At 32.1% G+C, this 17,212-nt stretch overlaps 1 protein-coding gene across 1 annotated transcript; it reads right to left on the bottom strand.

Moving 5' to 3' along the window:
- Nucleotides 1-2,269: 2,269 nt before the first annotated feature.
- LOC11441884 (transmembrane protein 45B) lies at nt 2,270-3,890 on the bottom strand. Its single transcript, XM_003594077.4, has one exon. The coding sequence runs from the start codon at nt 3,710-3,712 to the stop codon at nt 2,756-2,758; it is 957 nt and encodes a 318-aa protein (XP_003594125.1). The 5' UTR covers nt 3,713-3,890; the 3' UTR covers nt 2,270-2,755.
- Nucleotides 3,891-17,212: the final 13,322 nt, after the last annotated feature.

Below are 17,212 nucleotides of genomic sequence, written 5' to 3'. Positions count from 1 at the left end.
TAAAAGTTATATTCTCAAAACCTTAAAAGTTTTCTACCAAAAAAAAATCTTTAGACAACAAAACATGGTTGTCTTCCGTTAATTTTTACAAGTATTATTTCATTCATTTTTAAACAAAATCCTTTGTAATAGGTGTGTTTTATAGGTCAGAGCTTGTCTTCCTTTAAAAATTCATTCGAGCTTGTCTTGTTAAACATTGTTGAAAATAATGTGAATGAAAAACATGAATTTGCTTGCTGCCATGTGTTTTCAAACATGGTTGCTGAATGTTGATCTGACTGTTAGGTGGATCTCTCTTAAGGGAACAAAACAAATCCTTATAAAAAGTTGAAACGAATTGTCACGGTTCCTATGATCAATATATAAGGCCTGCAATATTACAAAAGGTCATATTGGTCAACGTGTGACCAAGACAGCTTCCCACATCTAGCAATGGTATTTGTACGAACAAACTCACATTGAAACCAACCCTTTTCGCCAAAACTATTATGTGGAAAACCTATATAAGAGATTTGTATTCTCTCATGTGTATAAAAAACATAAGAATTATGTTTTATTATTTTTAGCATAGCATGGTTTATTTTCATCATTTTGTGGATTTGATCCTCTTATTCTTAATGGGAAAATTAATTCAAAATATTATATAATAATAGTAATAATAAATATTATTCATATTTATTTAAGTAGGCCGACCTGATAGAGTTATGATGATTTTTATAGCTTATGGTCTGATCACCTTTTTAACCAACAACAATGTTATTGGTTTTTATCCTTCAAAAAAAAAATGTTATATAAAGCGAAACAAATTCCAACGAAGGCATCACAAAAATGAATTCAACCAATGAAAAATGACATTTCCAGAATTCAAGGGGGAGTTATGAATAGATGGAAAAGACAGCAAAGCATGTGTGGTGGAATAAACACATCGCGATGTGTCGTGACAATCAAACTCGCTATAAGTAGTATTATTGTTTATCTAAACATGCTTCTAAAAAAATCTAAACCTTCGCTATATTTTTTTTTTAAAAAAAAACAGCTTATCTAAATTGATCTATTGTATACTAAGCTGTATGTCTCTATAAACCTCACCTGACCTATTCTCATCTCTAATTCCAATAATACCATCCAACATTAACAAATTTCCTTCTCAAAGCCCCACAAATTTCTTCGCCTATAATTCAAATAAAATAAAATAAAAAAGCATACACATGAATAACCTTACCAAAAGCTCCCTCATGTGTCCCACCAATATTCTGACCAACCAATGAATGAGAAAACAAGTGCATCGAGCATGATTAGTAAAAAAAGTTAAACTAGCAAAGATATGGAAGAAGGAGTATACAAACAAACAAATTAAAATTTATTTCATAAGTTATTCAACAAACTTATCCAAACTTTGGATGTTCTCAACTTGCTCCGTGAATAGAGTTGTAGTACTCCTAAAACAAGAGTAGTAGCAATGCATATGCATCTTTGTCGTGAGCTTCATTTTACGATATAATAAGATTCACATGTTTTTTTGTTAAGGGTTTTATCTATATAACTTGTAACCATAGTATAACGTTACTTCACTTTTCGGTACCACAATTATCCAATGCCCTTCATCTTAAGTTTCCTGAATGAAAGCAACTTCTTGGTTTAATGGCTTAAGAAATCTATTTATAAACACTGGCAGCTATAAAATATTATTTCTACAAAAAAATATGCTTAAACTGCTTTTAAAATTTCTTATTTATGTGCTTACAAATTACAAAGAGTGCTACAAAATATATTTTTATTGATGTGTTAAAAATAATTAATATAATTAAAACGTGGTATAAATTTTTATTGCGCCGTTATTATTCATTGGGTACAGACAATATTTTATTTCAAAACTTGATCGTTTCTAATATAATTTACAGTCGATGTTATAAACTTTTTAATTGATTTAAATTTACATAGTTTTTAAATATCAACTTGAGTTTACTCAAAAAAAATATCAACTTGAGTATAATTTATTTTTTAAAAGCAAACTCAACTACACATGACACTGATACATTAAAGATGTTTTTTTTCTTTCTAATTTGCACCATGTACAAGTAATGAATGAAAGATAAGTGAAAAGTCAAATACGACAATTGCAAAAGCGTGCAAGTGAATAAAATAACATGGATTAAGTTTCCTCCCAGACAAGGATCCAAAACAAAACTGTTATGAGTACAGGATAAAACAATTGGAATCAAAATCAAATGCATGCAAAATGATTGGCAAAGTGATTATAACCAAAGAATAAGTTAATAAAAGAAATTTCTTTAATATCTCCACAAAAGTACATTTAAACAGTAATAATCCTTCCATATAGATCCAAACAACAAACAAAACAATATCCACCCATCCTCAAAACTAAAGTTTCCTTAAGCCAACCATTCTTGTTGGCACATTAATAAATATATACATGGACCCCACTAATCTAGTAAAATACGGATAGAACTTGCGTACTATAATGGTATATACTATTGCCCAATTAAAATGTGTCACATGACACATCCTTTAAAAAATATATCAAATAAAGAATTTATAAAGTAACATTGGTAGATGGCACACTCTAATTGGCCAATAGTATATACCATTGGTACCTTAATGGTACACAAGCGGAATCCATAAAAAATAAGTAATCACAAATTATCTTCATAAAAATAAAAGTAATCACAAATTGAATATCAAGCACCCCCTAAGTATAATTTCCACGTACTTTCTTAATTTGTCATAACCCTTCCTACCTTTCTATGTCAACAGATGAAAGAGTTTTTTGCCCAACATGAATAAAGCTTTTGGGTTTGCCAACTAAGTTTCTCTTTTGAGACTCCACATCATCACTTAACTTTTCAACATCTTCTCTCTCTTCATCCTCAATCCCCAACGAGAAATACCGAACTTTATTTGCACCATAATATTTGGTCAAAACCAAATACAAAGAAACACCAAAAACGGCAACAACAATAACTAACCAACTAAACAAAATATTAACAAGTGAAACAGCACGATGAAGTGATTCTTCATCAGAACATCTCACAACTTTATGTCCTTCTTCAGAATTCATAAAACACCCTTTGGCAATTAAACTTGGTGTCCAAAGCATGTACCCCATAACCATAAGCCACAAGCCTTGAAAAAATATACTTAATGATCTTACAAAACTAACCAAGAAGCTTTTTTGCATGGGAATTCCCAAAAGGGTAGTTGAAAGAGAGACAAAGACAAGAACTTGTAAGAGAAGATGGTATTGTCCTTCTGGTCCCATGTGATCAGCTGAATGAAGATGGAAGAGAAGAAGCTGTTGAAAAAAAGCCATAGAAGCTAGGAATTGTGTTAGGGCAAGTTTTGCTTGGTTTTCGATTTTGTCAAGGATTATGGAGGATGCGGCGTAGGCGAAGAAAGCCATGGAGATCAAAGCGTGTTCGAAGTTATGGAGATGATATGAGGGGATTGTTCCGTCTGTATCGAAGGGTTGGTGTCGGGCGGGCCCGATGAAAAGTTCCATTGAGATTGAAGCTGTTGTGGCTAACATGATTAGGTAAAGTTCTAGGTATTTGAATTTTGATGTTGGGAACCATGTTGGTGAAATGTATGAATTTGGATTTTTAATATGGAGTTTGATGTGGTTGAAAAGGTGCCATAGCCCTAGTATTAAGAAAGCAAAACCAGGAGCTACATGTCCTACAAGAGTGCCCATATATGAAAAGAATGAAGATTTAAGTATGTTATAATGTTAAAATAATGTTTTGGTCTTTTTTTGGAAGAATAATGTTTTGTGGTTTTGGAAGAGGGAAATATATAGGAGGGAAAATAGGAGATGGTTGGTTTTGATGAAGGAGTAGAATGGATAGAAAAAGAGATGTGGATTTAATATTTAAAGGGGAGATTAATTAAGGTGGTTTGGATTAATTTGAGATGGAGGTATAGTCTAGAGGTTTCTATTAATTAAAGTCCAACATTAACATGTGACTATCTTGAGGAATAAGGGTATTTTTCTTGTTCTACATATATGACCAAATGACGAATGAGATGAGGTGTAGCACCTTTCTGACTTTCTAGATAAATTAATTAAATTCATGGGGTGCATAGTATAGTACCACACGCAGCCTTTGTGCTTATCTCATTTAAGGAGAACTTGCACAACACAACATAAGATGACTTCGGTGTTTTTTCTTTTTTAAAGTAGTCAAATAGTTGGAGTTTACGTATTTTAAATATGAAAAAATATGATGTTTAGGATTTAAACCAAATCCTACATATAATATGTATTTTTTTTATTAATTGAGTTAAATTTATTGGGACAATTTAAGTGTTTTTTTAGTTTAAAAGATGACCTTGAAATTTATTGTTAACTTCCGTGCTAAATATAAGAAAAAGAGTGTAGTAGTGCCAAAATTCTTGAGAGATATATAAACAATTTTTTTTTTTTTATAGAGATCTTGACACTCTAATGAGATTTCACGATACCGTTCAAATTATTAGTTTCTGAAATTACACGTGAAATATACCCAATTATTTATTTAAGTTAAATGAATAATATTTGTCTTATTAATAAAAGATGCTTGACATACAACTCTATAATATATTTCATTTTTCAATAATTCTTTCATATCCATTGAGTAAAGTTCGGATGATTCATCCCCGTGAGCTTAACTCAGTTGGTAAGGATATTGCATATTATATGCAGAGGTCGGGGTTCGAATTCCGAACACCCCATTTCTCCACATTTATATGTGTGAGTTCTAGCCACTAAACTACTTGACAAAAAAAAAAAAGTTCCGATGACCCACACACAACGTAATTTGGAGAATATAATTTACTCACAAATATTATTTCTCAAAAACAAAATTCTCGCACAAATTTTAAGCATAAGCAAAAGTAATATAAGCAACCGTATCTCTCAGAAAGAAAAAGAAAAAGAAAAGCAAAAACTCATATCAGGAGTTAGCGTTTGATATACTAAAAAACTAATCATAATTAAGTAAAACTCTTTAATAATGTGAAGTTAGATTTTTTTTTTTTTTAGCAAAATGTGAGGTTAGATATTGTTGCTTAGAGTTATGGTAAACAAGGTCTTTTAACACAAAAATTGACAGCTTTCCATTTTAATAAAAAGTCAAATGCATCTAAAGATCTTTTAAGTTTTTCGTTTTTTCCAAAGTTGTCTTTAAGTTTCAAAAGTCCCAAACAAGTTCTTTTAGTTTTTGAATCGTTTCAAACAAGTCATAATGTAGATAGAATAGTTGGTAATTGCTTCCTTGAACTCATCTTTGGTACCAAATCTGGCTCCTAACACCCACTTAAAATTAGTCCTCTTTTTAGGCATGACAAATGGTGGATAATGCTCTTTGTTGCTATCATCTGAATCATCACCATCATCCTCTAAAAGGACTTGTGTGAAACGATTCAAAAACTAAAAGGACTTCTTTGGGACTTTTGAAACTTAAAGGACTTGTTTGGGACTTTTGAAACTTAAAAGACTACTTTGGGATAAACGAAAAACTTAAAGAACCTTTAGATTCATTTGACCTTAATAAAACTAGCCACATGATAGAAAAACTCAATTATTGATGATAATTTCTATTATTGTCAATATGTTAAAAAACAATATATTTCTAATGTTTTGCATAAGAATTAACGATAACTTGACACCTTTAATGCGTCCATCCTTTTGCACCATTCAGAAAAATTTCAGTTAACAAAATATATGGTTTGTGTGACCATATTTTTTCAGTTGCGTAACCACATTTAGAAGCTAAAAATATGGTGACGCAACTAAAATGTGTGTGACCACTATTATTCCACTTAATTAACCATTAAATTTTAAAAAAATAGTAGTCACGCAACTAAAAAAAGATTGAATTAACAATTGTTTTGAACCTTTTGACCCACCACTAAGCATACATAATGTTTGAAGCCTGAAGCTGACCAACTTTGGTTTTTCTTCTTCTTGTCTTCGCATAGATTTATTTTTTTTAAGCAACGTTCTTTTTTTATTTTTGGTCAAGTTAAGCAACGTTCTTACTATTTGTTTACCTGACTAAATCTAACTTCATTTTTTGTTGCTTTTATAATTGGCACGAAATTACATTTTAACAAAAAAAATAATTGTTGGTGTTAACCGTGAGGTAAGTATAACTATCAACCATTTAATTAGACATTAAACATTCTTTTATTTTTTTTACCAACTTTTTTAGAAAGAAAAAAAATACTTTTTATCAATTTGTGTAGAGAAACTTCATTTTGGTGGGAAACTCAGTTTCCTTAGTGTGTAAGAGTTAACTGCTGCAGGTTCCATTATATACATAAAGGTTTTAGGCTTTAGATTTTTCTTGTTTTATCTCTGTTGACCATGGACTATGTGACCAGGTTTAGCAATATTTATAAGAGATGGAGTTGAAGTTGGTTGAGTATTTGTTTAGATAAAAAGTGATTGGTGCATTGAAGGGAGTAACGCATTTGAAAGTGTTATTATAAGGAAAGTTTACCTCATTGAATTGGACATCTTTAGAGATGTAATTACTACCATCTCTAGAGATATTTATGTTCCTTGTGTTAAGTGAAGGTCCCAAATAAACACATTTCGCATATCTATATTGCAATTTGTGTTTAATAAAAGACCTTAAGTGAGGAAAACAGGAGCAACCAAAGGTTAGTAAAATGACAAAGTTCACCTCCCAAATCACTTTGAACATCTTTAATATTGATTAAAAATTTAGTGTGAATGAACTTAAAAATTTGTTGGAGTGCTTGAAAGGCTTTGGATTTTTTGTTGTTGAGAAAATAGATACAAGTGATTTAGAAAATGTGTCAAGAAAGAAAATACAATAGTTGTTGTAGCCATCTGAAGATGGCAATGGTGATGAGCATGAATAACTTTAAGAGCTTCAAATATGTGAAACAAATAGTAAAGCAAAAAAAAAAAAAAAATGCGAGATTTACCTAGGCATGACATAACATAGACACATTTTTATTGATGAAAGATGTTTTGTATAGTTGCATAACTGATTTAACAACTTTTGCATGAGAATGACCAAGTCTATTATGCCTCTTAGAAATTATAGTTGGGCTCACATAGTCACATTATCATTTGAAAGGACACACATTAAACAGAAAAATTGCTAGTTTAGTTAGTTTGTTATTCTTAACAAACTAACTGTAATTAATTTATTGAGACTGATCCTATACTCTAATAATTAAAAACAGAGAAAATAGGAAGAAACCTCATGTGTGTATGATGTTGTAAACCTTCAGTGACCATTAGTACTGATCTGATGATCCAACTACCATCCCCTTTTCTAACCAGACGACCAAAATCTATTCGAATCGTCATGACAACAACCATCGGCCTTCAAAATAAAACCATCCAGACAAAAGGGTACCAGGAAATCCATCCAGAAGGATTATTGGCATGGGCTATAAATAAAAAACAAAAAACTAGGGGAACATAAATATAAACTATGTAGAAGAAAAGATACATGAAATTTTATTAAAGTTTTATTTTTATATTCTTAAATATTGTCATTTTCCATCCAAAAAGTTCTAGCGGCATAGCTCAGTGCCCGTTTGCCTTATATTCATATGTATAAATAATCTAAATTGAAAACCAGTTCAAGGGCACTGACCATATATCATCCATGGTTTATCAAATATGACATTTTCTTTGTCAGAGTCTTGATCAAACTTAACGATATAAAAATCATTATCATTATCCATGATTTCAAAATCACACAATCAAAAAACCGATGATTAGCCACGGTTATTTTACCGTGGCTAATAGCCGACTGTGGCTAATCACCAATTTTCTGATCGTGTCATGAGTGAGTTTCCACACCCTTTTCAATCTATCGTTCATCATGATGGAACCTATTTACTTTTGGAAGTAGCCCGTTATCATTTGTGTTCCATGTGAACGTAAGTTTTTGGTTTAAAAGTGAGTATTTTCTCGGATTAGGAGCTCCTCGGTGGAGGTATATTTATAACATTTTTTTTGGTACAATATTTGTAACATTTTTAACTGATCTATTTATCTTAAAACGATATATCTGAATTTAATTGAGGTTTTTTAACAAATTTTATTTGACTTCAATATCATATCCTTTTTTTTTATTCCTTTATGGAAAACTATTGTTTTTATTTAAATTGGTAAAAATGTTTAAAGAAAAAAGAAATGGTGATAAATATGGATACAACATATCGACCCGAATGGAGACAAATCTTGATTTTAGAAAGAGAAATGATAGATGTAAAACGTAACAACTTTTTGACAATTTTTCTTTATCGTATTATCGTATTCATAAGTATGCTCTTATTCTCTCTCTTTCTTTTTCTCCTTTTGACCCCGTAAAAAAAAGAGAAAGTGAAAGTTGTAGTCAAAATTGTCTCATGTTCAAATATCACTACTCTTTTGTAAATGTCAGAAACCTAAAATCGAAACAAAAATTGGAAACTTCAAATGTCTGAATTGAACGGCGCATGATGGCAGAAGCAATGGCGGAGCCACCGATTACGATCCTCCCAAAAGAAGTGATGATTGAAATCCTCTCGAGGCTTGACGCAAGCAATCTTCTGCAATTGAGATGCGTTTGCAAGTTGTGGAATTCGCTGGTTGTTGATCGTCAAGTCCTGAAGAATCACATTAACAAATTGTTCGATGAAATCACCGTTCTACTTTACAAGGCCGAGGAACACGTCAATTTGCACCCTGTGGTGCCTCAAGAAGAAGATGTAGAAGATGTTGCTGAAGAAGAAGATGAAGAAGAAGTAGAAGAAAATGAAGAAGAAGAAAAAGAAGAAGAAGAAGATGCAGAAGAAGAAGGTGCTGAAGAAGAAGAAAATGAAGAAGAAGAAGAAGATACAGATCAGTTCATGGTTGCAGTTGCTCAGTTGAATAATGTGGTGATGTTAGTTCCATCTCTCAAAGATAATTTGCTGGTTAGATTGAAGGGTATCAAAGCCTTTTTGCGGATTACTCTCAAGTCACTAAAATCGTCATCTTCATCCTCTTCTTAGTTCTGATTTTGTATTTGATTCTGTTTTGAAATATTGCAACGGCTGATTTATTAGATTATTAACTAATATGGTTAGGTTTGTTTAATTTGAAACCACGATGAAGGAATGTTGTTTAATTTGCTACTGCTGATTTATTAGATTATCTGTATGGTTAGTTGTAAATGAATGATTAGTTAGTTGAATTGAATGTGAACTACTTGAAAAAGAATGAATGATTCTTTGACCTTATAGCATTGTCTTCTTAGTACAGTTTAATAATGATTCTTTGTTTTTATGTAGTAGGCCCTGATTCTGCTTCTGTTTCTAATTTACCACAAGAGTAAAACATTCCTATCAGATAATGATTCTGCAGTAAAATTAACAAGATCCTTAGTTGCGCCACTGGAAGTATTGGTCTGATTTTATTCATTAGGCCAATACTCCTTATATTCAAGAAAAACACCTTCATTTAGAGTGGCTGTGAAAGGCATCCTAAAGTGGGTTTGGACTTAGCACTAGTAGAAGAAGAAGCTTTAACAATCTGGTTCTTTTTATATTTTCTGTTAACCACAGGGGTTAGTTTTTCTTCTTTAGTTAAACTAGTAGATGACATATCAGCTTTGGATAAAGTTGGCTGAACAAAATCACCTAAATGAGCTGCTATAACTTTGAGCTCCTCTTGCATTCTAGGAGTAGATTCCTTGTTATTGGTGAACAAAGTTAAGTTGAAACCAGGAACACTAGCATTTATAGTCAGACTGAGGAACCTGATAATTGGTGGAAACAATCTTAAACACATCAGTATCTTCCAACTTCTGTTTTCCAGCCTCACTCATCAATGAGTGAGTGTCTTCATGAACTACCTGAGGCTTGACAGTTTCATCATGAGATTTAGAGAGTTTCAGAATCTTCTAACTCTTCTTGTCTTCTTTAGAAGCCTCCTGATGAGAATAGAATTAGCTTCGGGAGTGTCCTCCTTAGTATGAACCTTTGAATCATACAAGGCTTTACAATTAACCACACTTTCTTGTCATTAGCAATTTGAGAAGTCTAAGTAGTATCATCGTTGCAACACACTCTATCATGGATTCATGGTCTTCTTGAGCATCTTTCTTTTGGCCAGAACTAGCATCTGCGAAAGGCTTTGACTGCAACTAGCGATTATCCTTGTTGTTAAGTTGATTTGCCTTAATTTCTTGTATTACATGAGATGATTTGCCACCCAAGTCATGATCTATCACTTCATCCGTAACATTATGCAAAGCATAATGATTAGAAGAGCTAGGTTTATTTGTATCAATCAGTTCAGATATCACCAATGTCTTATGATGCAAGTTATCAAGATCAGTTTGAATCTCTGGTTTTATCTGCCCAGATTTCTTCTGAATATCTAAATTGATTAATTGTTAGGCTTAATTTCACTTTTATTTTGATTCATACTGTTTTTTCCTTGTAAAGTAAACCCGTCTTTCTTTTCCCTTAATTTCCCCATTGTTAGTCCCCTAAGATAGTGAGTATTATGGTTTTTTTGTTTTGTTTTGAAGAAGTGAGTATTATGGTTTTAAGATGTAAGCTTCCCAAACATTGCAAAGATGGAGGAAAAAATTGCACAATCAGGATAATTGAAAAGGCTAAAAATTGGAGAAAAAAATACAAACACTTTGTACTTTTCTTCTACTTGCTTCATGAAGGATGGAGAAGCGTGTGGTATTTTATCTGCAATTTGTTTGGTGCAGTGGTTGTTCCTGCTCAGATGGTTGTAAATGAACTAGTGAACATAACTAGTGATTTTGAATGTGAACTTTTGATTATCTTTTTTGGTTTCGTTGTCTTCATCCTACTTTTTTTTCTTGAATCTTGAGCGAAACCATTATGAAGCGTAAAAGTTAATTAGTGATTTTGATGCTATTGGATTTGTGTTCAGAGATTGTTCTTCAAATGGATGTAAACTTTCTGCTGGTTTATCTCAAGTCAGCAAAATCTTCATCTTCTCAGTTATGAAATGTTTAGGTAGAATTACAAAATGAATTTAAAATTAGATTACTTATATGGTTGCTTATTTTTGCTTCAATTTAAAATGAATGGTTGTAAATAAATGGATTAGTAAAAAATTAATTAGTGATTTTGATGCCATTATTTGTGTTCAGAGATTGTTCTTAATCAAATGGTTGTAAATGCATGGATTAGTTAGTTTAATGTGAGCCACCGACCTAGAATGCTTCTTTGACCTCATAGCTTTTTTGTCTTGATGTTTGAACAACAGAACTTTTCTTGATATATTCTGTAGACAGTGATTTTAGAATCGGATCTGAAAGTGTATCAGTACCAAATTTACTCAATTTGCACGTACTAACCACGGTACTAGTAGCATCTAGCATATTTTGCTCGAGAAAGAAGGTATTGAATGTATTTTCTCTGAGACAAGAGAATTGAACCAAAAGACAAGTATTTAACTTCAAGACCTTGAAAATAGTCCAATTTGCCAAGTTTCTTTAGAGCAAATTGATTATTCAGCTGTGAATGAGATCTTGAATGAGATTACGAGAAGAAGTGGAGTATTAATCAAAATATCATCCACTTAAACTAAAACATAGAGGACAATAGCGTTCTTATGAAAAAAATGAGAAGAGATGGATCACATCCGCTGCGCCTAAACCAATTTGAAGCAAAAAAGATATTGAGCATTCATATCAAGCCCTTGGTGCTTGCTTTAACCCTACATACCAGATTTCTATAAGCATTTGTAAATCCTGGTGGTTTACACTTATACACTTCTTGAAGAAATTCATTAAGAAAGTCATTAGTAATGTCTATTTGTGCACAAGCCACTTATGAGTCAGAGACAGGATTAAAAGAATATGAATGGTGATTGACTTCACAACGCGTGAGAAGGTATCGTGAAAATCAAAACCTTGACTTTAATCCAAACCTTTTGCCATAGCTTTTGCTTTGAATTTATTTAGACTACCATCTTGATTTTCCTTCCTTATACAATGGCCTTCTTGTGAGGTGAACAGCTTTCATAGCTTCCAGCCAATCAGGATCAGACAGTGTCTGCTTAACAGTTGCAGGTTCCATGATAGACATAAAGGTCTTAGGCTTTAGATTCCCATTTTTTTTACCTCTGTACACCATGGAGTGTTGGTTTTCTATGTGATAGAGTTGAAGTTGCTTGAGTATTTGGTTAGAGGAGAAATAGGCATATGTGGCGATGGGTGCCTCATGAGACTATTTGCCGATAGTCATTTATGTCCCTTGTGCTGGGGTGAAGGTCTCAAGTAAACACATTCAGTAGATGTATATTGCAATTTATGTTTAATAACAGTCCTTAAGTGAGGATAATTGGAGAAACCAAAGGCCCAATAAGATTTGTAATCAGGAAGCTTATGTTGTTGGGAAAAACACCAAGAAAATAAAAGAACTCAGTAGACACATAAAAATATAACGTGGAAACTCTAAAACCGGAGAAAAAACCACGATCATTGTCTAATGACTTCTAATGACTACAAGAGAATAACATTATATGGAAATTTTTATTAATTTTTTGACTACTCTTAAACATCTCATATCCCCCGATACACCCGCACTCTTTGAAACAAATACATAATTACATCTCAAAACACTCTAACATAAGAGTATAAGAGAAAGAAAAAAAAGTCAAATACAAACTTAAAGTACTTCTGACCATTATATCTTGTAACTAAGAACTAGAGCTTGTGTATATGTGTGTGTACTCTTGACCTCCTTCTTCCTTTACAATTCTAGGGCAATGTGGAACTTTATTTCAAACATGTATATTTTCAACCAACGCAAACAAGCTTATGGTTCCAGTTCCATGTTGGCAGGAAACTCTTCAACCACCGACAAAATCTCACACCACACCTTGCATCAATATCAATCAATGATCGCGTACTAATTAACACTTTGTGTAATCTCGATTGAGTCGACACATCTTTAACCTGTAAATTCCATTAGCCATCAATTATTTCTAGCCCAAACATCATAGCGGAATTTATGGTTGCAACGCTTTCACATTATCACCCTTCTTTTCTGATGTGGAAGATGAGACAATGTTTCAACCACGTAAGATACTAAGCTAACTTGTTGGAGTTAAACTATTAAATAATCAATATACCACATGCTCAACTCAAATATTAAATTATAATCATAGTACTTTAGTGCGGAAGGGAACAAGCATATGAGCATGTATAAATTCTAGAACCTACAATATGTTGATTTAGTAAGGATTATATGAAATTCTAAATAGGCAAGATTGTCATTGAGGTGTGTTTGCAAGTTTGTCATTGAAAATCCAAACACGGTGGTTCTCCCAGAAGAACTGATAATCGAGATCATTTCTAGAGTTGATTCAAGCAATACTCTGCAATTGAGGTGTGTTTGCAAGTTGTGGAATTCGCTAGTTCTTGATTCTCAATTCGTGAAAAAGCACTTTCAAGTATTGCGAATTTATATAGGTGGTCTATTTGTTAAGACTGTGAAAGACATGGATGCTTTGAATTTGCAATTTATTCGCAACCCCTCCGTGCCTCAAGAAGAAGAAGAAGAAGAAGAAAAAGAAGACGATGATGACGAAGAAGAAGAAGAGGAAGAGGAAGAAGTAGAAGAGGAAGAAGCGGAGGAGGAGGAAGAAGAAGAATTTGAAACTACCGGAGATGAGATGCAAATTGTGGAGGGTAAACTAAAGTGTCAAGTTCTGGAGGATAGAGTGAAGTGTCTCCAAAGTTTTCTTCGGAGTTATCTCAAGCTAGCAACATCTTCATCCTTTCATTGATCGTTTTTTGTTTTTCTTCTCTTTTGAAATGTTGCAACTTCTAGTTTATTTTATCAACATCTTATATGATTTCTTCTTTTTAGCTTCAATTTCAAATGAATGAAGAGTCAAAATTATTGATAGCTTTGAGATCTTGATATTATTAGGGCTGTGTTAAGAGATGGTTTCTTATTCAAATGGTTGTATGAATGGATTAGTTAGTTGAATTGAATGTGAGGACTGAACCACAATGCTTGTTTGAGTGATAGCTTTGCATTCTTGATGTTGGAAAAACAGAACTTATTAGTGATTGTATTAAGTTTTTGGCCCCATTCTGAAGACAATTTACTATCTGATAGAATTGTTTTTGACCCCAAATAAAAATGATTACACACACATAAAAATGCATATCACTCAAGTGTTTGTCCAAATCATATTTTTATTTGATGTTGGATCTAATAAATGTTGCACTTGAAAAAAAAATTATAAACATGTTAAAGATTAAAAAAAATTAGTTTGGAAAATATGTGCAGCTGTGTAGAATTTCAATCATCTCTGTTATGTCCTTTTTTATTGATTGTTTTGATGAAGAAAGTTTCAGATAGTAACTTGTACGTTACTTACTACTATTACTTATGCGTTTACTTCATCATTAATTCATCATTTTTTATGATGAAATGTTGCTCATGAACGAGTGAAGGTGATAATGTGATGAAAGAATTTCAAGCAAGTAGTTGTAACTTTCAAGCTTCAAAGAAGGATTATTTGAGTTCGTTGCCATAGTTTCCGAGTGTCAACGTCTCTTCTCTTTTTATTGAGTTTGTTTGTTGCCATGATTTCTGATTGTCGACATCTCGTCTCTTTTTATTGAGTTCGTTGCTATACTTTAACAACTTTAGTGTCAAGTTTGTAAGGAGACATTCCTTAACAATGGTAAAAACAGCTTCTAGTTTCCATCTTTTTATTGATATCACCACTTATAAGTTTTCCCTTGTCGATAAAAAGAAGAAAACACCAAATAATTCATCAAAAAATACCAAATAAAATAATAGTTTATAAAATTGTTATGTTAGTTCATCTTATTATTTTGCTATGAATTTATGTAGTATATGGAAGCATTATGAGCATACGTATACGAGCATACGTATACGAGCATACGTATACGGGAAAGCAGGGTTTCTTCTCCTTAGCAAACTCACACTTATGCAGCGTTGTTTTTATCAAGGATTAGAATGGTACCTAAGACGTGTCTATCAATCATGTCCCAGCATGGGTTCCTCCTCCTGCAGGTTACCTAAAGTGCTACATTGACGCTATATTTTTCGCTGATCTTGGATTTACAGCAATTGGTGCTTGCATTAGGGACGAAGACAGTGGTCAATGGATAATTTCTTTTGTGAAATAAAGACTTAGGTTAGGATGAGCATTAATATATACAAAGTTCTAATTTCTCATATGTACTACGTTAAAAAAATGTTATAATTCAAACGCTAAGCAGCTTGTTATTATACATGAATTTAACTAATGTATATATCATCCTAAAAGGTAAAAGTGCATGGTGAAGTGTTTACATTTCAGTGTCAATTATGAGCTCAGTTGCAGCACCCATTGTACCACCCCACCAACATCTACAAAGCAAGAGCAAGCTCCTCCTCGTTCCTCTCTTTGATTTTTTGTGCTCAATTTATAGGCTTCAATTCCCTCAATTGATAAACATTTGTCAATGGGAAAAATCTGAGAAATATGGAGTAAATAGATACAAGTGCATTTAGTAAATGTGTCTACAAAGAAAATATAATAGTTTTAGAAACTTGAAGAGGGCAGGGGTGAAGGACCCCATAAATCAGCATGAATAACTTCAAAAGGATTAGAATGGGTTTACCTAGGCAACAAACATTACACAAAACGGGCAAATTTTTTTGATGAAACATACTGTATTTTATAACGGCTGCATTACTAATTTAATAACATTTATATGAGAAAGGCCAAGTCTACAACAACAACAATAAAGTCTTATCTCATTAGGTGGGATCAACTATGTGAATCAAACTACGTCATAATATTTATGGTAAATAATATTTCGAATCAGTTCATTAATCTCTAGATGATAAGACTACCAAGTCTATTGTGCCAATTTTGAATTGGTAAAAGAAGGAACACAGAAAAAATAAACAAAAAATTTACTAATGGAAGTAACCTGGAATAAGAGAAACGAAATGTGCATTTTGGTATGAAACTTAGCTTCATTACTTAGTAAGAGTTACACTTTCTCTATTAAAAAATACACATCATCAATGAGATATCGAACTTATATGACAAGGAATATGTTTGAAACTTGGAAGGATCGCATTAAAATTGTTAGTTTAGTTGGTTTGTTATTCTTAACGAGCAACCTATAACTAACTTATTGAGAGTGATTATATACTCTAATACATTAGAAACAAAGAAAATAGGAAGAAACTTCTATGTGTGTGATGTTGTCAATCATTGGTTCTTGATGAATGTTATTTGAACAACTTTTTGTTAGGAGAACTTGTTTGACAACCAAAATATATAAAAAAAAATTAAGTACCGGCACAAAAAGCAAAGTCATAGAGAGAAAGTAAAAACACAATGTGAGTATGAGAGATAAAGTTGTCATTAAAGTTATTAAAAAAATGGTTGTTGAAATATCATTTCTATTGGTTCTTAGGGAAAATGGACCTTAAGGCTTTGTTTGAGAGTTTGGAGGGGAGTGGAAGGGAAGGCTTTAGGGAGTGGAAAATATGAGGGAAAATGAAGAAATCTTTCACATTTTTTTAAAGAATAGTTTTTTTAGAGAATGATAAATTAATGTCTATGATTGTTATATTTTGAAGAATTCGTATAAGCCCTCCAAAACTCCATAAAACCCTTCTCCAATATCATTTTTTAGTTCCCTAAAATGAGAAGAGTTTTGTATAATGAAGCAAAATTAACCTCATAGTCATCCCATCCTATTTTCCTCTACTTCTTACACTTATCATTCCTTTTTTTTTCAAAACTCTCCACTCTCATCCCCTCTAAACTCGCAAACAAAGCATAGTAATCTAGAATTCGGTCATGAAATAAGTAAAGTATCATCAATAATTATTCCAAGAGTTCGATCATGAGATAAGTAAAATATCATCAATAATTTTTCCAATTATAAATCAAATTCACGTTCTCACGAACCATTCATCATAAGGGGAACTCATTAACCATTTGAGTCTACTTTGTTGGTTATATAATGACTCTTTTATCATCATGGTTAAAATTAAGTAGATATATTACCCTTAAAAAAATCAAATATATAATAAAGATGATTTATAAAAATTTTAGGATAATTTTTTTTTTTTTTTTTTTATAGAAAATGTGACATGGGAATGTAAACTACTTATACAAAGACGTCCGATGAGAATACAAACAAACCCTCCA

This window comes from Medicago truncatula, chromosome 2, assembly GCF_003473485.1.
Source record: "Medicago truncatula cultivar Jemalong A17 chromosome 2, MtrunA17r5.0-ANR, whole genome shotgun sequence".
NCBI classification, from domain to species: Eukaryota; Viridiplantae; Streptophyta; class Magnoliopsida; order Fabales; family Fabaceae; genus Medicago; species Medicago truncatula.
This window is presented reverse-complemented; position numbering and strand designations above follow the sequence as displayed.